This window comes from Chiloscyllium plagiosum, unplaced genomic scaffold (genome assembly GCF_037043375.1).
Source record: "Chiloscyllium plagiosum isolate Xiang-an unplaced genomic scaffold, Cpla_swu_hap1 HiC_scaffold_39, whole genome shotgun sequence".
Taxonomy (NCBI): Eukaryota; Metazoa; Chordata; class Chondrichthyes; order Orectolobiformes; family Hemiscylliidae; genus Chiloscyllium; species Chiloscyllium plagiosum.
Window position 1 is genome coordinate 40,558,481 of NW_028270177.1, and position 27,307 is coordinate 40,585,787.

A 27,307-nucleotide genomic window follows, 5' to 3' on the forward strand; every position below is an offset into this window, starting at 1 on the left:
TGACATTTGGCAATGCATTCATGGTCATCATTAAATTCTAGATATTTATTGAATTCGAATTCCACCAGCTACCATGGCAGGATTTGAACCCAGGTCCCCAGAACATTTCCTGAGTCTCTGGATTAACAGTCCTGCGATAATACCACTAGGCCATTGATTAATTCGCACATTGTTTCCAGTCATCGGAGAGTCAACCCACTGCCATTTCCACCTCTTGGAATATTTTTCTGGTGATGGGAAAACATTAGGCTTCCGTCTTGATGCCTTCAACCAATATTTTACCACCATACCTCTGACCTGGCTTACGTCCAAAAGGCTGGTAAAATTCCAAGCATTGCACCGAACACTGTCAGTATTCCAGATGTTCCATTTGCAGAGGTGTGCTTTCATCTGTTATTGGTTCAGGACATTCAAAGCCAGAAGTCAAGGGCCAGCAAAACCTTTTTGCAGGAAGGGGGAAACTAACACTTTGCTGGGCTACTGTTGTTGTTCCTGAACAGCCACACACAAGCCCTAGGGGCAATGCTGTGGAGCCCTCACCTCTGTCCTGTGTTTATGATGCCCAAAACCATCTCTTGGATGCGTTTGGAGAGCCAGGACGACACTCTCTCACCTCAAACTCCTGACTACCATAAAAGTGCAGATCAGAACCTGGGCTGCCCATTTGGAAAACTCCAACCCATTATCCTTTCTGAAATTCCTGCAAATTCAACTCTGCTCCACCTGTGAATAGGAAAACTAGCTGCAATTTTAGAAATCTAATACGATGATCACAGTTAATTCAGTTGGCAAGAATTTTAAGCTACACGAAAGGCTTGATATTCAAAAAACAAACCAAAAGTGGTTTGACCTGCTGAGGAAACAATTCCCAAACAGCCTGTAGTCTCAATTAATATTAAATATTTGCTGCTATCCAAACAGTTTTCACCTTATTACGCTTAGGATTTTTAAAACACAGCCCTTTTATGTCAAATTTTCAAAAAGAAGATAAAAAGCTGGCTATAGCAGCCTCTGTCATTTGGCCTCACCCATTCCTCGGCTTTGATTGAAATCTCCTTTGATGATTTCGCAGGACTTGTCATCACCGTTACACATACCACAGCGGTCCTCTTTGGCTGCTGAGCCAATGATTCCATCACAGCCAATCTTCTGTTAATAACAAATAGGTGTCTGCATTATTGGTTCCATAATAAAACACAGTGAGATTTAATTACAGGCAATCTCCTGGTGCTGTTTCCGGATATCTTGGCCTTTTTATGGACAGAATACTTGATTACAATGGGGCCTGTGACCCATAATACTGTCCAAGCCTCACTGTTATTTAGCAGAACAGAATCTGACCAGGCAAAAATAAATTTCAGACAAAAACTGATTTATTTTATAAAGCATCAACTCCTGCTACTACGTGTGTCAGGCAACTTTATCAGTTTTACAGAAATGTCACAATGCACTGAAACACCTGAGTGATTTTTCTTGGGGTGACTGGGTTTGTAAATCTCAACTCAGTTCACTCAAGTCTATAAGAAGAGAGCCTGGTTGTGGAGATAAGAATGCATAAAAAAAATTCATAGCCATAGGGTAAAACTGACATCTTGCACCAATGACAAAGACTTCACAGTTACTAAATAGAAGGATTATTTCCCTCTCTGAATTATCTTTGATTTCCAGTTATTAGACATTTATACCATGCAAAAACTCAATTAAAAAGAAATAGCCCCACACAAAGTTATTTCAAAGAGTTCTAAGCATTTCCTAAATCTTCCCAAGCAGACAAATTCCATTCAATTGGTTCCAGCAAAGTACATAAATGCCTGTGTTTTTGAGCCAAGCCCATTATCGTCCATTAGCCTCTGGTTCAAATTCTATGGGTGCAGGGTGATGCATTTCCACTGTATCCTTTATTAAAGAGGAGAAAGGTAAACAGTGCAGATTTCAGTTTAGAAAAAGATGGCATACTGTTCTTATGGCATCCTGTTTCAACACAAAAAAGACTACTAGCTCAAACATGTATTCAAAGCCTTCTCCGCAATGTTATTTCCAAACCCAAAGTTCAAACATAACACAAAATAGTATAATGTCCTTTAAACATACATTTTATTACTGACTGAATCTAGAATTATATTTTATCATGATGTATTGAAATAAATAAAAATAATTAGCCTGGCCTCCATAAATGCTCCATACAATCAACATACATATCCTAAGATATGCTTCAGAAATTTGAGGGTGCATACATGAGGATCAGTGGTCGGCACAACATCGTGGGCTGGAGGGCCTGTTCAGTGCTGTACAGTTCTATGTTCTATGTTCTATAATTAGGTCAACATTTGACTAGTAAAATGAATTCCAATAATCAGCAAGATGTTTACCAGAGTGAAGGTCAGACCTGTTTGGAGCAGATTCAGACTGTTATAATAAAGCTGTTTCACACACACGTGGCCATGTCCATACTGAACAGCTCAGTAGGAATGATCAAGATTTTTTTTTGACAGCTGTTTTCAACATCAATCTGATTTATTTTTAATGATGCATTTAAGAGCTGGTCCAGCATCAACATTAAGCTTTCCCAAGGTGATGAGCAAAGCTCTCTCATTCTATCCAATGAGCTCATTACTCAGAACAGTCTCTCCTGTACCTGGAAGACATTTTGTTCACTTCTTTCACTAACTATCTTGTGGTCCATCAAAATGCTAATTTACAGATTGTTTGGTGATACAAATATCTGCTTATTTAGAAAAAGAATTGAGATCATCCCAAATTAATTCACAGAAGATCCTGAAAGTCGATTTGTCAGTGATGACTCATTGGTAGCACCCTCACCTCAGGATTGGGGGAAGATTATGGGTTCAACTTCCACTCTGGATATCTGAAGTCAAATTCCAGGCTGACACTCAACAACAGTACAAAGTGAGTACCACACTGTCAAAGATGTTGTCTTTCAGATGAGACTTTTCAGGTAGATCCTGTGACATTAGTTAGAGGAGTGCAGGGATGCTCGCTCTCTGGTTTCCTAATCAATATTTATCCCTTAAGCAGCACCACTGAAACAGATTATATGATTATTTAGCTTATGGCCATTTTCTGCACTGAAGGAAACCATTTGGCCAACTGAGTCCATGGCATTCCATGGAGCAATCCACTCAGGCCCACACCTGTCCCTGGCTAAGTTTATTTCAGTCAAGTGACACTTCAATTTCATTTTGAAATCTACCAACCTTGTGGGAGGCAAGCTCCAGCTTGTAACAACTCACTTTGTAAAAAGGTTCTTCTCAAATTCACCCTGCATCTCTTGCCACTTAAATCTGTGTGCTCCAAGTCCTTCCTATATGAGCTAATAAGAATGGTTTAGGATTGTCTGTCTACTTTGTCTAAATGTGTCATAATCTTGTACCATCTTTATCTAATTTTCTCTCAATCTCCTTTGCTTCAAGGAAATAACTCCAACTTCTCCACCCTAACCGTGTAACTAAAATCCCCTATTCCAGGAGCTATAAATCTCTGCTGCACCTTATCAAGAACCCTTATTTTCTTCCCTTATTGTTTTCATCAGGTGGGGTTTAGCCACAGTGTTATAAAGGTTTACTGTAACTTCCCCACTTTCGTAGTCATTGCTTTGGTAATGGAACCCCAAGATCCCAGGTTCTTTGCTAAACCACACTCTCAAATATGTCCTTTCGCTTTCTACATCGCGAGAGGTTGCAGAGCTCTGACATGCAAAGTTCTGGGTGTCCTAATGTATAAATCACAGAAGGTTAGTAGGTAGGTACAGCAAATTATGAGGAAATCTGATTGAATGTTATGTTTTATTGTGAGGGGGAATTGAATGCAGGAGTAGGAAGGTTATCTTCAGATAAACAGGGCACTGGTGACACTGCATCTGGAAAACTGTGTCTCATACTAGTCACTGTACTTATGGAAGGATTTTAATGCATCGGAAGCAGTTAAGAGAAGATTTACAAGATTAATAACTGGAATGAGCCAACTGCATCATGAGGGAAGGCTAGACAGGTATGGTCTGTATTCCCTTGTGTTGAGATGAATCAACAATGACTTAATTGAAATATATGAGATCCTGAGGGGATTTGACCAAGTGGATAGCGAAAGGATATTTTCTCTTGTGAGAGAATGTAGAACTAGAGATAATTGTTGAAAAATAAGGGGTCACCCATTTAAGACAGAGATGAGTAACCACTTTTTTCCACTCAGAGAGTTGACAGTCTTTGGAATCCATTTCCTCAAAACACTTCAACCTTATCTTTTGCAATGATATGCTGGACTTTTCCATAATTAAGAATGGAGACATGTGATATTTGTTGTATCCTCCTCCTGAATTGTTGAATTGTTCACCACCATTCACAACAGGATTGCAGAGCTTAGATCTGATCTGTTGGTTGTGGACCTGCCTATTGCATGTTTGATGTTCACGTTGTTCCGCATTCTAGCTTTACCAGGTTGACACCTCATTTTTAGGGATGCCTGGTGCTGCACCAGCCGTGTTCTCCTGCACTCTTCACTGAACCAGGGATGATTTCCCAGGTTGATGGTAATTGTAGAATGAGTGACATAAGGTTGCAGATTGTTTTGAAGCATGGTTCTGCTGCTGCTGATGATAGCCTAAAGTGCTAGATAAATACTCAAGTTTTGAATTGCTGGTTATGTGTGAAACCTAACTCATTTAACATGGTGACACACAACAAAATAGAAGTCTACCTCAATATGAAGACAGGATGTCATCTCCACAATCACTGTGATTGTCACTGCTATTGGTACTGTCATAGACAGATGAATCTGCAGCAGGCAGTTTGGTGAGTACAGGTCATGCATGTTTGTCCCCCCTTGGTTCCTTCACCATCTGTCACAAAGCCAATCTAAGGGCTGTGTCTTATCGGACAACCAGCTTGGTCAGTAGTGGTACTACCCAGGCACTTCTGGTGATAGACTTTGAAATCACACCCAGAGTACATTCTCTGCCCTCATCTCTCTCGGTCCTTCTCCAAGTGGCATTCGACATGGAGGATTACTGATTCATCAGTCACGGTGATGATCATCAGTAGGTTTCCTTGCCCATCTTTTACTAAATGCCATGAGTCTTTATGGGATCCTGAATTAATGTTGAAGACACCCAGGACAATTTCCTCTTGACTGTACACCACTGTACTGACACCTGCAGGTGGGACCAAACATATTATGGAATAACATTGGTGGCATCTGGAACAAAATCTATAAGGTAGGATTCTAAAAGGATGACAACAGGAAACTGTGGCTTGTCTAGTCTGTGAGACAGCACCACCAATTTTGGCATAAGCCCTCAAGCGTTATTAAAGAGGATTTTGCATGGTCAACTTCAGGGCTGGGATTCCCAGTCTCAGTTAATTCTTGGTGATCCATCCAGTTTCAATCTTTTCTCTACACTTTAATGATTGTAATACAACAGAGTGATTTGCTAGACAATTTCAGAAGTCAGTTAAGAGTCAAAAACATTGCTAGAGACTGGTTTCCAGACTCTCAGTTTCTAGATGGTTAATTCACCTAACCTACACATCCCTGAACACTATGGGCAATTTAGCATGGCCAATCCACCTGGACTGTGGGAGAAAATCAGAGCACCTGGAGGAAGCCCAGACACTCACAGGAAGAACATGCAAACCCCACACACACACAGTCACAGGATGGAATCAAACCCTTGGATCTCTGGCACTGTGAGGCAGCAGTGCTAACCGCTGAACTAATATGATGCTCGCTTTGTCCTTAACAGTACCCACTACACCTCTTACTTTCCACGTATAGTCTATAAAGCTGATGGAACATTATTGAGTCCCCTTTTGTGAGATGGTGGAGCAGTGGGAAAGTCATTGGACTAATAATCCAGAGACCCAGGCTAATGTTCCGAGTAACTGCATTTGGATCCCAATGTGGCTATTTGTGTTGCAACATACCGATTTCATAGTTTCATAGTAATAGAAGCAGGAGTAGGCCATTTGGCCCATCGAGCCTGCTCTGCCATTCATTAAGATCATGGCTGATCTATCCATCATCTCAGCTCCTCCTACCTGTATTATCCCCGCAACGCTTCATTTCCCTACCATGCAAAAACCCATCCAACTGTGTCTTGAATATATTTAATGAAGCAGCATCTACTGTTTCCTTGGGCAGAGAATTCCATAGATTCACTATTCTTTGGGAAAAGCAGTTCCTCCTCATCTCTGTCCTAAATCTACTCCTCTTAGTCTTGAGGCCATGTTCTAGTCGCAATCACCAGTAGACACAACTTTCCAGCCTCTATCTTATCTATCGCTTTCATAATTTTGTATGTTTCCATAAGATCCCCTTGCAATCTTCTAAATTCTGGCGAGTACATTCCCAGGGGTTGTACCTCACCTCTCCTCACAGGGTAACCCCCTCATCTCCGGAATCAACCTGGTGAACCTCCTCTGCACCACCTCCAAAGCTAGTATATCCTTCCTCAAGTAAGGAGACCAGAACTGCGCACAATACTCCAGGTGTGGCCTCAACAACACCTTATACAACTGCAGCAGAACGTCCCTGCTCATAAATCCAATCCCTCTAACAATGCAAGCCAATATTCTGTTTGCCTTCCTGATTACCTGTTGCACCTGCAAATCAACTTTCGGCGATTCAAGTATAAGTGCTCCTAAGTCCCTCCGTACAACAGCTGCAGTCTTTCACCATTTAAATAATACTCTGACCTACTACTTTTACGTCCAAAGTGGATAATCTCACATTTACCAACATTGTACTCCGTCTGTCAGACCTTTGCCCACTGACTCAACCCATCTAAATCTCTCTGCAGATCCTCCACATCCTCTACACAGTTTGCCTTTCCACTTAATTTAGTGTCATCAGCAAACTTGGATATGTTACACTTTCCTGATGAAGGGCTTTTGCCCAAAACGTCAATTTCGCTGCTCCTTGGATGCTGCCTGAACTGCTGTGCTCTTCCAGCATCACTAATCCAGAATCTGGTTTCCAGCATCTGCAATCATTGTTTTTACCTATGTTACACTCTGTCTCCTCTTCCAAATCATTTATATAGATCATGAACTGCTGTGGGCCCAACACCGATCCCCGCAGCACCCCACTCACCACTGATCTCCAACCAGAGAAACACTCATTTATCTCAACTCTCTGCTTTCTATTAGTTAACCAGTCCTCTATCCATGCTAGCACATTCCCTGCAACTCCATTCATCCTTATCGTATGGGGGAGTCTTTTGTGCACCAGCTTATGAACGCTTCTGGAAATCCAAGTATACAACATCCAACTGTTCCCCTCTACCCACTGCGCTTGTTATACCTCAACAAACTCCAGTAAGTTTGACAAACATGACCTTCCCTTCCTGAATCCATGCTATGTCTGCCTGATGGAACTCTTCCCATCCAGATGTCTCACTATTTCTTCTTTAATAATAACCTCCAGAATTTTCCCGATTACAGGTGTTTAGCTAACTGGCCTATAGTTACCTGCCTTTTTTATACAGCGGTGGGACATTTGCTGTCTTCCAATCCAATGGGACCTGTCCGTAGTCCAGTTGAATTTTGGTAAATTACCACCAACACATTGACTATAACTTCCGCCATTTCTTTCAGTATCCTGGGATACATTCCATCAGGACCAGGGGACTTATCTACCTTAAGACACTTCAGTTTGCTCAACACTATTCCTTTAGTGATAACAATTGAATCAAGGTCCTCACCTCCCATCATATCCTTAACATCATTCTTTGGCGTGTTAGACACATCTTCCACTGTGAAGACTGACACAAAATAGTTTTCAAGTCCTTGGCTGTTTCAGGTAGGTAAAAACAATGACTGCAGATGCTGGAAACCAGAGTCTAGATTAGAGTAGTGCTGGAAAAGCACAGCAGTTCAGGCAGCATCCGAGGAGCAGTAAAATCGCGTTTCAGGAAAAACTCTTCATCAGGAATACAGGCCAATTTTCAGGGCAGAGGAAATGACCTGGGAGTTGCAGTGGGAGAAGGACTCCCTGAGATTCTTGCAGAAAGAGGAGGAAAACTTCTTCAAGGCAGGCATCCTTGCAAGAGGATTCGCAGTAGGGTTAAAATCAACTAGGTAAAAACAATGACTGCAGATGCTGGAAACCAGAGTATTCCTGTATTACTAATGAAGGACTTTTGCCCGAAACGTCGATTTTACTGCTCCTCAGATGCTGCCTGAATTGCTGTGCGTTCCCTTAACTGTCTCAGCAATACCCAACATTAATTTCCCTTTCTTATCCTGCAAGGGATCTACATCCACTTTAGCTACCCTTTTCCATTTATATATTAATAAAACATTTCCTACCTGTTTTTATATTCAATGTTAGTTTGCATTGATAATCTACCTTTCCTTTCTTTATTGCTTGCTTCGTGGTTCGTTGTTGCTTTTTAAAGTTTTCTCAATCTTCCTGTTTCCTATTAGTCTTGGCTACTTTGTAAACCTGAACTTTTAACTGGATCCCTTCCTTTATTTCCCTGGTTATCCCAGGTTCTTCTTACCAGTGCTGTCCTCGTTTTCGACTAGAATATACTTTCCTTGAGCACTGTGAAAAATCTCTTTGAAAATCCTCCACTGTTCCTCAACTGTACCGCCATATAACTTGTGTCCCCAGTCTAATTTCGCCAACTCCTTCCTCATCCCATCATAGTCTCCCTTGTTTAAGTATAACACCCTGGGTTTTAGATGATACTATTTCACTTTCCATTTGCATCCGAAATTCGATCATACTGTGATCACTCTTTCTGAGAGGATCCTTAACTACGAGATCACTAATTTTACCTGTCACATTACACAGGACCAAATCTAAGACTGCATGCTGCCTTGTAGGTTTGGTACCATGCTGTTCAAGAAAGTTATCTTGGATGAGTTCTGTGAACTGCTCTTCAAGAGTGCCTCTACTGACTTAATTCAGCCAATCAGTGTGCATTTCATTCATCACATTTTATGTGATTATATGGGACATTGTAACCCTTCTCCAGTACTAACTAACAATCATTCTCTGATACACTTTATACCTTTTTTTCTCTTTCTATACACTTGTGCCTATCTATTTGTCAATTTAAACACTCTTCAGCCACTCAAATTAACTTCCCCCAGGAACATTAATCCTGGTCCTATTGCAATATAATATGTCCCTTTTGAATGGGTGCCTTTTGCCCCCAGAACTGTTTGTATTGTCCCAAGAATCTAAAGGCCTCATTCCTGCATCATGCCTCAAGTCATGTACTGATCCTTCAAACCTCCCAATTTCTATTCGAGCTGGCAGTTTTAGTGACGACCCTATTCAAGATTCTAAATTGACTTCCTCTCTTACGCCTGAAAATCTACTTAAATATTGCCTTTCTCTATTTTGTTGGTACTGTGATGTAGACTGAGTGACTTACATACTTTTAATATCATTTGTGTTTTTCAGTTTGAAAACTGTATGATAGCTGCAGGAAGAGCTATAACAGAACTCTTATATAGAACCCCTACAGTGTGGAAACAGGACCTTGGGCCCAACAAGTCCACGCCGACCCTCCGAAGAGTAATTCACCCAGACCCATTTCCCTACTACTCTACATTTACCCCTGACTAATGCACCTAATTTGCACATCCCTGAACATTATGGGCAATTTAGCATGGCTAATTCACCCTAACCTGCACATCTTTGGACTGTGGGAGGAAACCGAAGCACCTGGAGGAAACCCACGCAGACACGGAGAGAATAAACAACCTCCACACAGAGAGTCACCTGAGGTGGGAATCCAACCCGGGTCTCTGGTACTGTGAGGCAACTGTGCTAACCACTGAGCCAACTACCCCCGCCCCCCTGATTTCCAGATGGGATTTAAGGTCAAATGAAACTCACTGAGGTGCTAAAGATCCATATTTTCTGGTGTGAATACTCTGCAGGGGGTGTTTTTGAAACCATACAGGGTTATTTCTGGGATAGTAAAGAAGAAAGTTTGGAATTAATGGAATTATATCTCACTGCATAATTCAAAAGTCTTTATGTTTGTGTTATAAGTAAATGGCCTGGTTTATTTTATTTTATCTTCATTTCCTTGCTTAATAAACTCCTGTTTATTAGTAAAACCAAATCTGCAACAGTGTGTGCTTATATTTCAGTGAGAGACCACCTTGTTCAAACCGAAACAAAATATGACCTTTCCAGCCAGATTTCAGTCTGGGGTCTGACTTTTCCAGGAATAACATCAACTGGGATCACAAATGTACCTGACACGTAAAATGTCTAGCGTACATTTATTCCCTCAAGAATATTCTACACTCTCTCTGACATCATTAGCTCTGGCATCAAAGAGGCAACACACTTTGTGGGACTCAATGTGACTATTACACATATGCCTGTTTGTTTGCTTTATTATGGAAGCTCCTATAATAACTGTATTTCTCCTCTTTGTTGTGCTTTACTGATAGTTGGAACTTACCTTACACTTGCCATTCACACAAAGGTCTGTCTCATATGGCCCACAAGGAGTCCCGTCAAGAACTCTCTCAGCTACTAGGACAGGGGACTCTTTCCCAAAAGAGGAGCAATACAAAGTGCAGGGATCATCTGAAAAGGAAACAGGCATTTCTGATCAGCAAATTCAGATCACAATTTAGGTTATTCACATTATGCAACTCTAGATGGAAATAGTTTTCATATTTACAAAGGCACAATAGAGTTAAAATAAGTAAATTTGAATCAACTAACATTATAAATGCAAAGATCTTGAACAGCCCTGACTGTACCGTAATGACAGCTTTCTCCTCCAGAGGTCAGGTTTTGGTTGCTCTGCCAGTCGTGCCTGTGCCTCCAGCTGCCACTCTTTTATTCTTGAAGTCTCCCTCAAAATGCATCTCTTTCATCAAGCTTTTCTGCCTAATCCTAATACATCTAATTGGCTTGGTGCAATGTTTTACTGTGTAAGAGCGACTATGTAAATGACAGTGTATTTATTTTAAATTGGGGATTGTGTGACTGTGCCAGCTGTGGTTCAATTATATTCCTATCATCTAAACTGCTTCACCTCAAAATAAACTCTAACTTCAAACTCATTCTCTTCCTTGCTTTTCAGTTCCCTATTGAACTATTTATATTCAATCTGGTTCTCACTTGCATTACCAACCAGACTTCTCTCACTGATCCCCATTCTTTGCTGCACTTTACTCTCAAAGTCTTCCAACCCTCAGGGAGCTCTGAATTTGGCTGCATACCACTTCTCCTCATGCGAATGAAAGTCGACTCTATCTGAAATAGCACCTTGGGTTAAAGGCTGCCCATTGTTGGTATTTTGCTTGCAAATCTTTGATTTCAATTTACCCGGATCTGATTCTTTCCTAACCCATCGAAACCCGATCACATCTGAAAGGCAGCACTTTTGACAGAGCAACACTCTTCAAATTCTGCACTGGAGTATAATCCCACATTATATGATAAACACTGTTGTGAGGCTCAACCGTCTTACTCAGTCATGAGGATCAAAAACAGAAATTGCTGGAAAAGCTCAGCAGGTCAGGCAGCACCTGCCGACAAAAGCCAGAGTTTGGGTCGAGTGACCCTTTCACAGAAACAGGTTTCAAGTTCCAAACAGCATGTTCAATCCACAACCCACACAGACTTTACACAGCTATGGATTGTATTCAAACCTACAAAACGTTTGACCCAAGCAATGAAATATGCATCAAAGCAGCAAATGACATTGAGTCATGAAATAGTGCTGTACTTCTGAATGTAGTCAAGCATAGATCCCAAGTAGGAATCCAAAATTACAAATGACACTACTGAGCTCGGCATAATCCTTCAATTGAAGGCTCATCCTTAGTACTGCTATTGTGGGTTCTCTGCATTACAATGCAGCTTGGAAGTGGCTTCCTTGGTTGTCCTACATTGGAATTAATTGTGATTGTGTGTTAACTGGTTCACTGTTGGATACACTCACTAAATTGCAATCCTGCTGGGAGCTTTTCATGCTTCAGTGCTCAGTAATGGGGCAGCTAGTGAGACTGTGCTCATTTGAACTTTAAGTAGTGTTTATTATTCTCCAAATGAAGTTAATTCTGTTCAAAAGCTCAAATAAAAGCAGAACCTCTCTGTGCATTTTAATTTGGCAAGTTAATGTAGTACAGAGGGATGGAAAAGAGTTTGATGGTGAGACTCTGGAGATGTTTCTCCATGGAATGAGAGATCAAAGGGAAATATATATGGAATGAATATAGGAATATGAGTATGCCATTCAGCCTTTGACGCAGGTTCCAACATTAAATGAGATTATTGCTGACTCAATCATTGAACAATTTTTAATCGACATTTGTTTGAAATCTATTTCTAACAAAAACAAGAGAAATCATGTTCTTCCTTAAAATTGCAAACTCACTAGGCACAAGAAGGCAGAACTAAACTGCCTAAACCCGGGAATACAGGGAGAGTGTCTGACGTGGTTAAGTGAATTTAGACAAGAAAATACATTTGATCTGCACTCAGGGCTTTACTTTTTTTTGTTGGGCTTTATTGCCCATCCTAGCTGCCTTTCAGAAGGTGATGGTGCGTTGCCTTCTTGAACCGCTGCAGTCCATGTACTGGAGGTAGACCCACAATGCCATTAAGGTGGGAATTTCAGGATTTTGACTGAGTAGCACACAAGGATCAATGTTATATTTCTTAATTAGAACAGTGAGTGGCTTGGAGGGGAATTTGTAGGTGGTGATAAACCCAGATCCCCAGAACACTGATGCTGTCCAAGGATTAACAACATTAGGCCTCGAAACCTACCACCCCACCAATCTCCATGTACAGCGCATCATCCGCCGTCATTTCCGCCACCTCCAAACAGACCCCACCACCAAGGATGTATTTCCCTCCCCTCCCCTATCAGCATTCCGTAAAGACCACTCCCTCCGTGACTCCCTCGTCAGATCCACACCCCCCCACCAACCCAACCTCCACTCCCGGCACCTTCCCCTGCAACCGCAGGAGGTGCAAGACTTGCGCCCACACCTCCCCCCTCACCTCCCTCCAAGGCCCCAAAGGAAACTTCCATATCCGCCACAGATTCACCTGCACCTCCACACACATCATCTATTGCATCCTCTGCACCCGATGTGGCCTCCTCTATATTGGGGAGACAGGCCGTCTACTTGCGGAGCATTTCAGAGAACATCTCTGGGACACCCAGACCAACCAACCCAACCACCCTGTGGCTCAACACTTTAACTCCCCCTCCCACTCCACCAAGGATATGCAGGTCTTTGGATTCCTCCATCGCCAGACCACAACAACACAACAGTTGGAGGAAGAGCGCCTCATCTTCTGCCTAGGAACCCTCCAACCACAATGGATGAACTCGGATTTCACCAGTTTCCTCATTTCCCCTCCCCCCACCTTGTCTCAGTCAAATCCATCGAATTCAGCACCGCCTTCCTAACCTGCAATCTTCTTCCTGACCTCTCCACCCCCACCCCAGTCTGACCTATCACCCTCACCTTGACCTCTTTCCACCTATCACATTTCTGACGCCCCTCCCCCAAGTCCCTCCTCCCTACCTTTTATCTGAACCTGCTGGACAAACTTTCCTCATTCCTGAAAGGGCTTATGCCCGAAACGTCGATTCTCCTGTTCCCTGGATGCTGCCTGACCTGCTGCGCTTTTCCAGCAACACATTTTCAGCTCTGATCTCCAGCATCTGCAGACCTCACTTTCTCCTCGAAACTGATGGGTATGATTATTGAAATACAGACCTTCTGAACATTTCTGAAGAAGGTATTTTTCCTTGTCCTTTGAGATAGAGGTGGTTGTGGGTTTGGAAGGGGCTGTCTAAGGAGTCTTGGTGAGCCTTTGAAGTGCATTTTGCAGATGTTAATATCTGCTGCTCCTGGATGGTGTCAAGTTCTTTGGGTGTTGTTCGAGGCAAGTAGGTAGTAGTCCATCACACTCCTAACGTGTGCCTTGTAGGTGCTGTACAAGCTTTGAGGAGTCAATAGGTGAATTACTTGCTGCAGGATTTCTACCTCTAACCTGCACTTGTAGTCACTATTTATTTCGCAAGTTCAGTTCAATTTCTGGTCAATGGTAACCCTGCAATGCTGATAATGAGGGATTCAGTGAAGGTAAGGTCACTAAAGGATGAGAAGCAACATTTAGTTTGTCTCTTATTGGCGACGGTCCTTGCCTGGCTTTTGTGTGGCATGAACATTACTTGTCACTTTTCGGTGGTTCCTTTTTTTCTAATGATCATCAATAGACTCTAAATTCCAGATTTTAATTGAATTCAGTTCCCAAGATCTGCCATGGCCGGATACAAACCCATATCCCTAGAACACTGATGCTGTCCAAGGATTAACAACATTAGGCCTCGAAACTGATGGGTATGATTATTGAAATACAGACCTTTTGAACATTTCTGAAGAAGGTATTTGCATTTCTGTATTAGTAGAAGGTAACCACTACAGGGATTGAAAGTTGCCAGAATTGGAGGCCACTGATAATCATGGAGTTTCAATGCCAAGATGAGCAACAGACAAAATAATTGAGAAACCTAATTAAGTTAATTCAGAGGTACAAAAATTGGAGTCTACCCAGGAAATCCAGGTAATATAAGGAAAAGAAGACTGCCAAGAGAAGATGAAAAGCAAGGTAAAGAAAATGAAATGAAAACTGAACAAATCTTTAACCTAATAATTCAGTTGTTTCCATAAAAGAAAGATCAGGAAAGTGCCTATGATAAACTAAGCATGGCCATCTCTCCTCTTGGCTAGATAGTTAACACAACTCTGAACCTATCATGCAATGATCTGTACACAATACCTGGAAACCAACACCTCTTCCAGCAGGAAACCTTCAGGTACTCATCCTTCGGTTAATAGATCGGATTTGAATTCATTTGATTTGATTTATTATTGCCACATACAATGAAAAGTCTTGTTTCGTGTGCTATCCAGGCAAATCATAGCTTATTTAAATATGTCAGGGTAATAGAACAGAATGCAGAATACAGTGTTAGAACTAGAGACGGTGCAGAGAAAGTTGAAATTTAATATATGAGAGGTCTATTCAAAAGTCTGATAACTGCGGGGAAGAAGCTGTCTTGAATCTCTTGGTTCATGTTTTCAAGTTTTTGTATCATTTGCCAAATGGAAGACAGTGGAAGAGAAGAGAGTAGAACCAGGGTGGGAGGGGTCTTTGATAATGTTGGCTATTATCCCCAGACAGTGGGAAGTTTAGACAAAGTGAATGGATGGAGGGCTGGTTCTGTGATGGACTATGCTATGTTCACAACCTTCTGTAATTTCTCACAGCTTTGGGCAGAGCATTTGCCATATTGAGCTGTGATCCATCTGGATAGGATGCTTTCTATGGTGTATTTAATAATGTAGGACTCTATGACTCAATTTCTGGTCAGCATAGATGAGTTGGACCGATATGTCTGTTAATGTGTTGTACATCTCTCTGACTCTATGTCCAACAATGACTCTTAAAACACAGAAAAGGGCTCTTTGGCCCAAACTGGTCCATGTCGACCAAAATGTCCATCCACTCTAACCCCATTTCCTTATACTTGGCTCATGTCCTTCTAAACCTTTCCTATCCATGTATTTGTCTAAATGCCTCTTAAATGTTCTTAATGTACCAACCTCCACCACTTCCGCTGGCAGCGCATTCCATATGCGTAGCACACTGTGTGTGAAAAGATTGCCCCTCAGGCTCACTAGTTTTTCTTTCCCCTCTAACCTTAAACTGATGCCCTCTAGTCCTTGATTCCTCAACCCTGGGAAATAGACTGAGCGCATTCACCCTATCCATGCCTCTAATGATCTTATCCACCTCTATAAGGTGTTCCCCCTCAGTCTCCTATGCTCTAAAGAAAGAAGACCCAGCTTGTCCAATCTCTCCCTATAACTCAGACTCTTGAGTCCTGGCAACATCCTTGTAAATTTCCTCTTCCCTCTTTCCAGTTTAATGACATCCTTCCTCTAACAAGGTGACCAAAACTGAACGCAATACTCCAAGTGTGGCTTCACCAACATCCTGCACAACTGCAACATAACTTCCCAACTTCTATATTCAACATCCTAACTAATGAAAGCCGGTGTGCCAAAAGCCTTCCTCACTGCCCTGTCTACCTGTGACTTCACTTTCAGAGAACTGTGAACCTGAACCCCAAGGTCCCTCTGTTCCACTACACTCCTTAAGGCCCTACCATTCACCATGAAACTCCTACCTTGATTTGACTTTTCAAAATACAACACCTCACACTTATCTTTTTTAAACTCCATTTACCATTTCTCGGCCTACTTCCCCAGCTGATCAAGGTCCTGCTGCAATTTCTGATAACCTTCCTCACTGTCCGTGATACCGCCTATTTTAGTGTCATGCCTTGTATATTCTCATCTAAATCATTGATCTCGATAACAAACAGCAATGGGCCCAGCACCAACCCCTGAGGCACTCCACTAGTCACAGGTCTCCAGTCTGACAAGCATCTTCCACTATTACCCTCTGCCTTCTATCATCAAGCCAACTGAGCATCCAATTTCCCTGTTTACCCTGGAATCTAACCTTTCAGAGCAGCCTACCATGTGGAACCTTATCAAAGGCCTTACTGAAATCTGTATAGACTACCGCTCTACCCTTGTCAATCTTCCTAATCACTTTACCAAAGAACTCTAACAAATTTGCGAGGTATGATATCCCACTCACAAAGCCATGCTGACTACTCCTAATCAAACCCTGTCTTTCCAAATGCATGTATGTCTTATCCTTCAGAATCTTCTCAAGTAAGTTACTCATCACAGATGTTAAGTTTATTGATGTATAATAAACTATAGTTCCCAGGCTTTGTTTTGCAGCTCTTCTTGAATAATGGAAAAACATTCGCTACTCTCTAATCTTGTGGGACCTCACCCATGGCTAACGATGATGCAAAAATATCACCCACACCTGTAACTTTTTCTCTAGCCTCTTGCAGTGTTCTTGAATATGTCTGGTCAGGACCAGGAGATTTATCCACTTCCATACATTCCAATACATCCAACACCTCCTCTCCTGTTCCCAAGAGATCACAATTAACTTCCCCAAATTCCCAAGTCTTCATGTCTTTCTCCATGGCAAACACAAAGGAGAAATATTAATTGAGAACCTCGCCCATCCCCTGCGGTTCTACACATACACATCCACTTTGGTTCTTGAGGGGCCCTATTCTCTCTCAAGTTATTCATTTTCCTTTAATATACTTAAAGTACCTCTTTGGATTCACCCTAATCTTCTCAGCCAAGGCTATCTCGTGCCTTCTTTTCACCCTCCTGATTTCCTTCTTCAGTAAACTCCTGTATTCCCTGTATACCTCCAGGGATTCCATTGATCCCATCGCACTGTACCTGAGCCACACCTTTTTTCTGGTTAAAGCCTCAGCATTTCTTACCATTCAGGGTTCCCTATTCCTGCCAACCTTGCCCTCCACCCTCACAGGAACATATAGAGTTTGAACTCTAGCTATCTCATTTTTAAAGGCCTCCCACTTGCCAGAGGTCCCTTTGCTTGCAAACAAACAACTCCAATCAGCCCCTGCAAGTTCCTGTCTAATTCTATCAAAATTTGTCTTGTCCCAATTTAGAACTTGCATCTGTGGACCAGTTTCATAACTATTTTAAAATTATGGTCACTGGTCCCAAAATGCTCCCCCACTGTCACCTCCGTCACCTTTACCAAGAGTAGGTCATGTTTTTTTAGCCCCTTCCAGAGTACTGTTCCAGAATACTGCTTGACGAAACTTTCCTAAATGTACTTAACAAATTCCACCCCAACTAAGCCCTTAACGCTCTGGCAGTTCTAGTCTATGTTAGGAAAATTAAAATCCCCTACTATGACAACCCTATTGCTCCTGCAAGTCTCCCCAGTCTCCCTGCATATTTGCTCCTCTAATTCCCATTGACTATTTGAGAACCTTTGGTACATCCCCAATAACATCACCATCCCCTTATTATTTCTTAGCTGCATCCACAAAGCCTCACTGGGTGATCCATCAGTTATTTCATCTCTGATTTCTGCTGTGATACTCGCCTAATTTAAACTAGTCCCATTTGCCAGAATTTGACCCATATCCCTCTAAACCCTCCCTATTCATATATCCATCAGACGCCTTTTAAGTGTTGCAATTGTACCAGCTTCCACCACTTCCTTTGGGAGCTCAGTCCATACATGCACCACCTTCTGTGTGAAAAAGTTGCCCCTTAGGTCTCTTTTAAATTTTTCCCCTCTCACCTTAAATCTATACACTCCAGTTTTGGACTCCTTCACGCCAGGGAAAAGACCTTGTCTACTTACCCTATCCATGCCCTTCATGATTTTATAAACTTCTGTAAGCTCACCCCTCAAGCCTTCAATGTTCCAGGGAAAACAGCCCCAGCCTTTTCAGCCTCCCCCTATAGCTCAAACCCTCCAATCTTGGCTAAAAATCACACAACACCAACTTATAGTCCAACAGGTTTATTTGGAAGCACTAGCTTTTGGAGCACTGCTCCTTCATCAGGTGGTTGTGGAGAATAAGATTGTAAGAAACAGAATTTATAGCAAAGGTTTACAGTGTGATGTAACTGAAATTATATATTGAAAAAGACCTGGATTGTTTGTTAAGTCTCTCATCTTTTAGAATGACCATGTTGGTTTCAGTTCTTTCATATGTAAATCGCAAAACCTTTTTTTAAGAGTTACATTCTCAAGTGAACTTTAACAATTGGTCTCATGTTGACCCTCTGATTATCTTGTATGTCTTAATTAAGTCACCTCTCAACCTTCTTCACTCTAACAAAAATAGCCTCATGTCCCACAGCCTTTCCTTGTAACACCTTCCCTCCATACTAAGCAACATCCGAGTAAATCTCGTCTGAACCCTTTCCAAAGCTTCCACATTCTTCCTATAATGTGGTGACCAGAATTGTACACAAATACTCCAAATGTGGCCACACCAGAGTTTTGTACAGCTACAGCATGAGCTCATAGAGTCATAGAGATGTACAGCATGGAAACAGACCCTTCAGTCCAACCCATCCATGCTGACCAGATATCCCAACCCAATCTAGTCCCATCTGCCAGCACCAAGCCCATATCCCTCCAAACCCTTCCTATTCATATACTCATCCAAATGCCTCTTAAATGTTAGAACTGTACCAGCCTCCATCACTTCCTCTGGCAGCTCATTCCATACATGTACCACCCTGTGTGAGAAAAGGTTGCCCCTTAGGTCTCTTTTATATCTTTCCCCTTTCACCCTAAACCTATGCCCACTAGTTCTGGACTCCCCAACCCTAGGGAAAAGACTTTGTCTATTTACCCTATCCATGCCTCTCATGATTTCGTAAACCTCTATAAGATCACCCCTCAGCCTCTGACGCTCCAGGGCAAACAGCCCCAAGCCTTTTCAGCATCTCCCTATAGCTCAAACCCTCCAACCCTGGCAACATCCTTGTAAATTTTTTCTGAACCCTTTCAAGTTTCACAACATAGGATTATTCCAACAGTGGCCTAACCAATGTCCTGTCATGAATCTGAGGATGATAGAGGAGGCAATTTCGAGAATTGCAGTCTTTATGGCATGGAGGGCATTTGTTGTCAAGTGGGATGTTTGACTTTGTTTTATTAGTTCAGGTCATGGTTTGCTCTTTTTGTCACCCTTGTTCTTCTACTTCATTTTGTTATTGCTGGGTCTGAAAATGATGTGCTCCCTTCCCACAGACTCTGACTCAACCTGTTTGATCCAGAAAGATGGTCTCCCAGGAGATGATGCCGATGTTGCATTTCAGCATATCCTTGAAGCAATTTTCCTATTCTCTACTCCTCTAACAATACTACACTTACTTTTTAATGGAAACTGAAGCTTTTAAGAGCTGCTATAATACTACAGTTTACATTCATCAAAACACTCAGTATATTGCAAACTTGGAGCTTGTGAGGCAGTGCTAACCAGTGGGCCACCGTGTTGCTCATCCTCCACAGTTAAGCCCTGTCAACACTATTCAATTGCTGGCTAAGACTATAATGGTGATATTGCCGTCTGGGGCTGTCTTCAGCCATGACAATAAACAGACTCAATAATTAAAGGATCTTACAGATCTCTGACCTGTAAACGTGGAAGTGAATTGTGAAAAAAGGCACGTGGAGCTAATTCTTGCCCCATTTGCTGACTTTTGTTGTGAGGAATTAAGTGTTTCCTGTGACAAAAAGTGAGGATTGTTGGACTCAAAATTTTGCTCACTAATGCTAAATTGGAGTTCGTTGAGGCCCAATCAACACCTGACCTCATAACAGCCTCAGCTCAAATACAGATTGAAGAGCTAAATTCTGGAGGCAAAATGAGAGTAACTGTTCTTGGCATCTGAACAGATTTTCACAAAGTATGACATCAAGGTTCCCAAGCAAAACTAGAGTCAATAGTAATCAGCTCTCCACTGGTTGGAGTCATACCTGGTACAAAGGTATGTGGCTATGCTTGTTGGAGGTCAGTCATCTTAGTTCCAAGGCATCTCTGTAGGAGCTCCTCAGGTTGGTGTCCTAGGCCCAACCATCTTCAGTTGCGTCATGAATGATCTTTCCTCCATTATAAAGATCAGTTGTGGAAATGCTCATCCATGGTTGCACAATATCCCGCACCATTTGCGACTCCTCAGATACTGAAACAGACCATGACTAAATGCAGGAAAACCAAGGCAATATCCAGGCTTGGGCTGACAAATAGCAAGTAACATTTGTGCCATACAAATGCTAGGCAATACCAATTTCAACAAGAAAAGAAATCTAAAAACCAAATGAACTACGGATGCTGTGAACCAGAAACATAAACAGAAGTTGCTGGGAAACCTCAGCAAGTCTGACAACATCTGTGAAGAGGAATTTAAGAAAAAAATCTAACCTCTTGACATTCAATGGTATTACCATTTCTGAATTACCTATTGTCAACATCTTGGGGTTACCATAGCCCAGAACTGTACTCAGCCAGCTAGGTCAGAGGCATATCTCACTCCTGATTCCCCAGAGCCTTTCCATCATCCACAAAGCCACAAGTCGGGAGTAAAATGAAGTACTCCCACCTGCCTGGATGAGGTGCAGCTCCAATAACACTCAAGAAGCTTTATACAATCTAGGACAAAGCCTGCTTTACTGGCACCACATCCACACACACATTCAATTCCTCACCACCAACACACTCTAGGAGTAGTATCTACTGTCTACAGAATGCACTGCAGGAATTCACCAAAGCTCCTTAGACAGAACCTTCCAAATCCATGTCTACTCCTACTAGAAGGACAAGGGCTGCAGGTACAGGGGAACATCACCAACTGCACATTCCTCTTCAAGACACTCACCATCCTGACTTGTAAATATATTGACATTTCTTCAGTGTTGCTGGATCAAGATTCTAGTACTCCCTAATAGTATTGTGGGTGGGTCTATACCAAATGGAATGCAGCAATTCAAGGTGGCAGCTCACCACCACCTTCTCAAAAGCACTAGGGATGGGCAATAAATGCTGGCCCAGCCAGCGATTCTCACATCCTATAAATGAATAAAAATGATAGTGTTCAAGTGGAATACAAGTGGTTGAGTTGGCACAGCGCAGTCCACTAAGAGAGTTCAAGACTGTAGCATCCCTATGTACAAAGCAATATGACAAGACAAACCCAGAGATCTTTATTTAGTCCTTCTATATTATTCATAATGAAACAAGGTTCAATTAATTATTCCACTGTCACATTTATTCACAGCAAAATAAATCACTTAGAATGCTGGATCTAAGTAGTGTACAATTCATCTATTCTCCACATATAGCAAGATAGGACCAAATTTTGTGCTCTTCTGATAAATCAGGACAGTAAACAGCCTTTCACTTGTCAAATCTGAAACTGATCATATGGAGCAGAATGGTCTCGCTCTTTCCTTACTGCTCTGCATTCCTGCAGAGAAACGCACCGAGGAGTATAAATGGCATTGTAGTCTCTGGTTTGAACTTTGGGACTGACTGCCTGGTTTCACCACAATGACCTCTCATGCTTCCTTGCATTCCAATATAAATTGACTAGATGGGCAAAACGATCTTGAAATGAGTTATTATAAGGGTGGGGCTGGCTTGTGAAGGACTGAGCCTAATGCTTGTTGTGTGAAGGGAAGCCAATTTCAATAGCACTGTACTTTGAGAGGAAAGTCATACTCAAAAATGCTAGCATTCCTTATTTCTCTGGTCGAATTGAATGACTGCCAAGTTTAAATCTCTCTTATTTTGGCTCGACTCAGACTTTTTAAACATGTTATTATGCAGAGTCAAGGCTGGAAACTATACCTGCCAACTTTCCAGTTTTTATGAGCTCTAAAACAAAGCAACTGGCCAGTTTGCAACATACTCTAGTACTCATTTTCATTGCTAATCCTTCATAACATAGAGGCTGGGACAGAACAACGTCCAACTTCATTGGAATGTCCTCCTTTTTCACTGTAATCTTGCCTATTACAATCATGCCATTAGATCATATCTAACTCATACTTTTCTTTCTGACCTAAAAGTTAGTCCCCTGGTCCGAAGTTGTATTTTACATAGAATTTACAGCACAGGAACAGCTCCCTTTCCATCCAACTGGCCAATTATTTTGCTTCCCAATTCCACTTCCATCAATTAATGTTTTCAAGTGGCTAATTTTTAACCTCAGGTTCCAGGAACTGACTGATTTTTTTATTTCCATTGATTTTATTCAGTGGGGAAAGTGGAAATGATTTCCCCATACACCGGTAGCATCCCCAAACCCTGCCCCATCACATGTGAAATTTAAGTTATGCAAGTTTCTAGGAAAGAAGTATTTGGCAAATGGCCGATCACCTTGAAACCATTTTGCTGCCTTCTACATATTGCAAGGGTTCTGGCTCAATGCCCTGTGCTTCCACATTGGCAACTCTCTCACTCTTTTCCAACAGACTCACAGACTATTTCAACTCATGAAAATTTACAAGGGACAACATTTTCTTCTGGTGTATAACTTTTAGTTGAAAAGTAGTATCATATGAGAAAGAAATAAAGATGGAATTTTCATCACAATTTATGCAGCACCAATCCATCATGTTTGCACAGTTGTGCTTCAGGACTTGTAAAAAAGTTGAAGTGTTGAAAACAGTTAGCTTCAGTCAGTGTGAAACTTGGAAAGGAAATTAAACACACTGGACAAATCCTAGTGGGAAGCCTATTTCTTACGGTTTCCTCTTGCTCACTGCTGAGACAGTTTTAGCAACTATTTCTTTAGTGCTAGTAATATCAGCACAGCTTTATAACCCTGACCACACACAGTACATGCTTCATTCCTCAACCACACTGTTGCCATGTGACAGGAGAGCTGCTAGTGAACAGACTGACATCAGTTCCAGTACAGACAGGTTTGAGACCCAAAGGCAACTTTAACTCATGGTGGAAACATGTAACCCCTTTTTACAGACTTCAGCATGGGTATGGCAGATCTTAACTGCTGCATCTCTTTAGAGTGACTTAGATAGTTTCAGCAGAAAATAGCAGCTGCTGATTGATTTGTGTGAGCAGCAACTGGGCTGATTGCTGCCTGCTGGCAACAAAGTTATGTATGTGAGAGGTGAGGTACTGGCTAGGACTGCCATTTAAGGAGGGCATGAGTCCAGGCATCAAAGACGCATAATTTCCATATGCAGGGTGTGCAGCAGTTATTCCTTAAACAGCAGAACGCACTGGTAGGGGTCTCATCCACTACCTTAACCATATTGTTAAAATGGTGAATCAGAGAGAATGGAACTTAAATGAAGCCACTCCATTTTAATTGCTTCCCTAATCCATTCCCACAGATTGGCCCTGTGACCAGGGGAGAAGGGAATGATTGACACTGGGAATGAGTAACTGAATGAGTGATTGTGAGGATGATTGAGGGAGAGACTGTGTGTCTGTGAGTGTAAAGGGGTAAATGAAAGGAAGAGTTTCACAGTGAGACTGCATGGTATGAAAGTGACTGCTTGATGAGAGAGTTAGCGAAGGAATATGTATCTGTGAGAATGTGTCTGGGAAAGTGTGAGTGACGTTATGAGTTGTAATCCAGAGGACACAGAAGCCTCCACCAACCTCAGCACCGACCACATGCAGCCTTCCATAATAATGGCTGAGGTGGGAGGGAAAAGTCTAAACACCACCTGGTTAGTTATTACATGAGCCCCTTGTGCATGAAGAACACCAAAAGTTGGTTTGAGTTGTCATATGACTCAGATATAAAATAACTTCAAGATCCTTCCAATTACTTGACACCATTTATGCTTATGTAATCATTTTGCTATCATTTCTAAAGTAACTATTGTAAACATATCTTCTCACAATTCCTGGTATGAACATTGACATCAGATTATCGGTCAGTATCATACTTTTGTAAAATGTAAGCATTCCAAATGAAACTTTGCACAGGGCTCCCTGATCTAAATATGACCAGAATGTTCCAATTCTGACTAATGTTAGCATTAAAAGATGAGGAGTTAGGTAGCAAGTCTAGTTTCTGTGAGATGTTCTGAGTTAAATAATGTAAAGCCATCTGATGATGTTGGTTCCAGTATTGGACTAGGGTGGACAAAGTCAAAGATCACAGGATACCAGATTATAGTCCAACAGGTTTACTTGAAGCTGCAAGTTTTCAGAGTCCCCACTCCTTCCTCAGGAAGCTAGTGAGACAGAATACATCAGACACAGAATTTCTAAGTAAGAGATCAAAGGGTCATACAATTTATGCAAATGTTTTGAATAAACCTAGATGGCTATTATGTCTTTTATCCGTTAGAATGGAGGTGCAGGGTGGTATCCACGTCTATGCTTTGACATGCCTTGCAGTGGTTGCCATGACAAGGACATATGGTGCTGTAGTCGATGTTGTACTGAAGGCTGGGCATTCATTAATATGCAAATTCCAGAATTTCTTTCAAGTCACTGCCCCAAGATAACTTTAGGTTTTATCAGAATAAAGATGACACCTCTGGTCAGACAGTGCGTTTTAAGTGTGAGGCCATGTTTCAAGTTTGTTTGTATCTGGTTTTGCTTCCAAAGTTGGAACTTATGAACTGCCACATTGATTGATTGTCTACAGATCAGGTGCTTTTTTAACAAAATAGAATTTATTTGCAAATACAAATCTGCAAATGCATATTCACCCTATAGATTTATACGTGTATGCATGTGTCTGTGGGTTGGAGAGATAGAGAGACAGTGCGAGTGTGAGGGAAAGGGGGAGAGTGTGGGTTTGTGGGTGTGTGTGTGCATGCTTGAGAGGGAGTGTGTGAGTGTGAGAGAGTATATCTATGTGAAAGCGCGTGTGAGTGTGTATGTGGTTGTGTGAGAGAGTGTGTGTGTGTGTGTATGTTTCCCTGTATAGGAGTGTGTGTATGAGAGTGTATAATGTGGTGGGGTCACCTGTAGTGTGACATGAACCCCAGATCCCAGTTCAGGCCGTCCTCTTGGGTATTGAAATTGGCTATCAGCCTCTGCTCAGCCACTCTGCGTTGTTGCATGACCTTAAGACTGCCTAGGAGGACACTTACCTGAAGATCCAAGGCCAAATGTCCTTGACCGCTGAAGTATTCCCTCACTGGCAGGGAGCATCCCTGTCTGATTATCGTTCCATGGTGTTCATTCATCCAATGTTGCAGCATCTGTTTGGTCTTGCCAATATACCAATTCTCGTGGTATCCTTGCCTGCAGCATACAAGATAGACAACTTTGGCTGAGTCACATGATTACCTGTCGGGCTTGTGGTGCGTGGTATCACCATGTGTAATGGTGGTATCCACGTCTATGCTTTGACATGCCTTGCAGTGGTTGCCATGACAAGGACATATGGTGCTGTAGTCGATGTTGTACTGAAGGCTGGGCAGTTTGCTGCTACAATGGTCTGTTTAAGATTTTGCAGTTGTTTAAAGGTGAGAAGTGGAGGAGTAGGGAAGATCTTGGAGACATGCTCATCGTCATCGATAGCGTGTTGCAGGCTGCAAAGAACATGGCGTAGTCTCCCTGCTCCCGAGAAGTACTGGACAATGAAGAGTATCCTATCAGTCATATCCCAAGTCTGTCTTCTGAGGAGGTCATTACGGTTTTCACTGTGGCACTTCGGAACTGGCGATGGGTTCAGCATCATATCCCTCAACACCTTCAGGTATTCATTGCATTTCTCCTCATTTGAGCAGATTTTATTTATGCATAGAACTTGTCTATAGGGAATGGCTATTTTAATATGTGTAGGATAGAAGCCCAAGAAGTGCAGCATTGAGGTTATCCGTCGAGTGAGACACTGAGGTGTCCGTCCCTGATGGAGATGCGTGTGTCCAAGAATGAGACAGATACTAAAGAGTAGTCAATGGTAAGTCTGTGGTGGGATGGAACTTGTTGATATCACTGTGATTGTTTCAGTGACTCCTCACCATGAATCCAAAGTAAGAAAATGTCCAGGTGTAAAGCGCTGGCTGTAGGTCTTGTGCAGCAAAAAGGTCTTCTGCGAACTTGTGCATGAAAATGTTGGCATATTGGGGTGCAAACTTGGTCTCCATGGCTGTTCCATGTGTCTGGATAAAGAACTGGTTTTCTGAGGTGAAGACATTGTGGTTGAGGAAGAAGTGGATAAGTTCGGATGGTGCCTGGAGATTGGCCGTTATTGGTATTGAGTACTGAGGCTGTTGCAGCGGTGCCATCGCTTGGAAGATACTGGTGTAGACAGCTGAAACGTCCAGACTGATGAGAAATGTTCGTGGTTTGACTGGTCCATGGGAGCTGAATTACTTCAGGACATCTGTAGTGTCACGACAGAAGTTGGAGGTTCCCTGGATGTTTCAAGATGCCCTTGTCATAGCCAGAGAGGTTCTCACACAGGTTGGACATGTATGCGCTAACCGTCAGGAAGTGTTGGAACACCAGATTCATCAGATGCACCCACAAGATAGCAGAAAACGTCACCTGAGCACAACGCAATGCCATCCATTTTCTCCAGAATAACCACAACATTGTCATCAAACCAGTAGACAAAGGAGGAGCCATCGTCATACAAAATAGAACAGACAACTGCAAAGAAGAATTCCAACAACTGATCAATCTGGAACACTACAGGCAACCACCTGCTGATCTGACCAAAAAACATACTCATGAACTCAACAGTTGATCAAGACTTTCGATCCAGTCCTTCAGAGTACCCCTATGCACTCTCATCCCGTGTACTTCTCATGTAGGGGACTTGACTGCCTTCTGAAGATACACAAAGCCAACACGCCAGGACATTCCATCATATCAGGCAAT

General features: G+C 42.1%; 1 protein-coding gene across 1 annotated transcript in view; it reads right to left on the minus strand.

Moving 5' to 3' along the window:
- Nucleotides 1-27,307, minus strand: part of adamts17 (ADAM metallopeptidase with thrombospondin type 1 motif, 17) — a 686,029-nt gene that overhangs the window by 247,839 nt on the left and 410,883 nt on the right. Inside the window, exons 14-15 of the mRNA XM_043677648.2 lie at nt 10,448-10,575; nt 1,029-1,149 (exon numbers count right to left, since the gene is read on the minus strand). Coding sequence (XP_043533583.2) covers nt 1,029-1,149; nt 10,448-10,575 — 249 coding nt within the window. The remainder of the gene's footprint in view (nt 1-1,028; nt 1,150-10,447; nt 10,576-27,307) is intronic.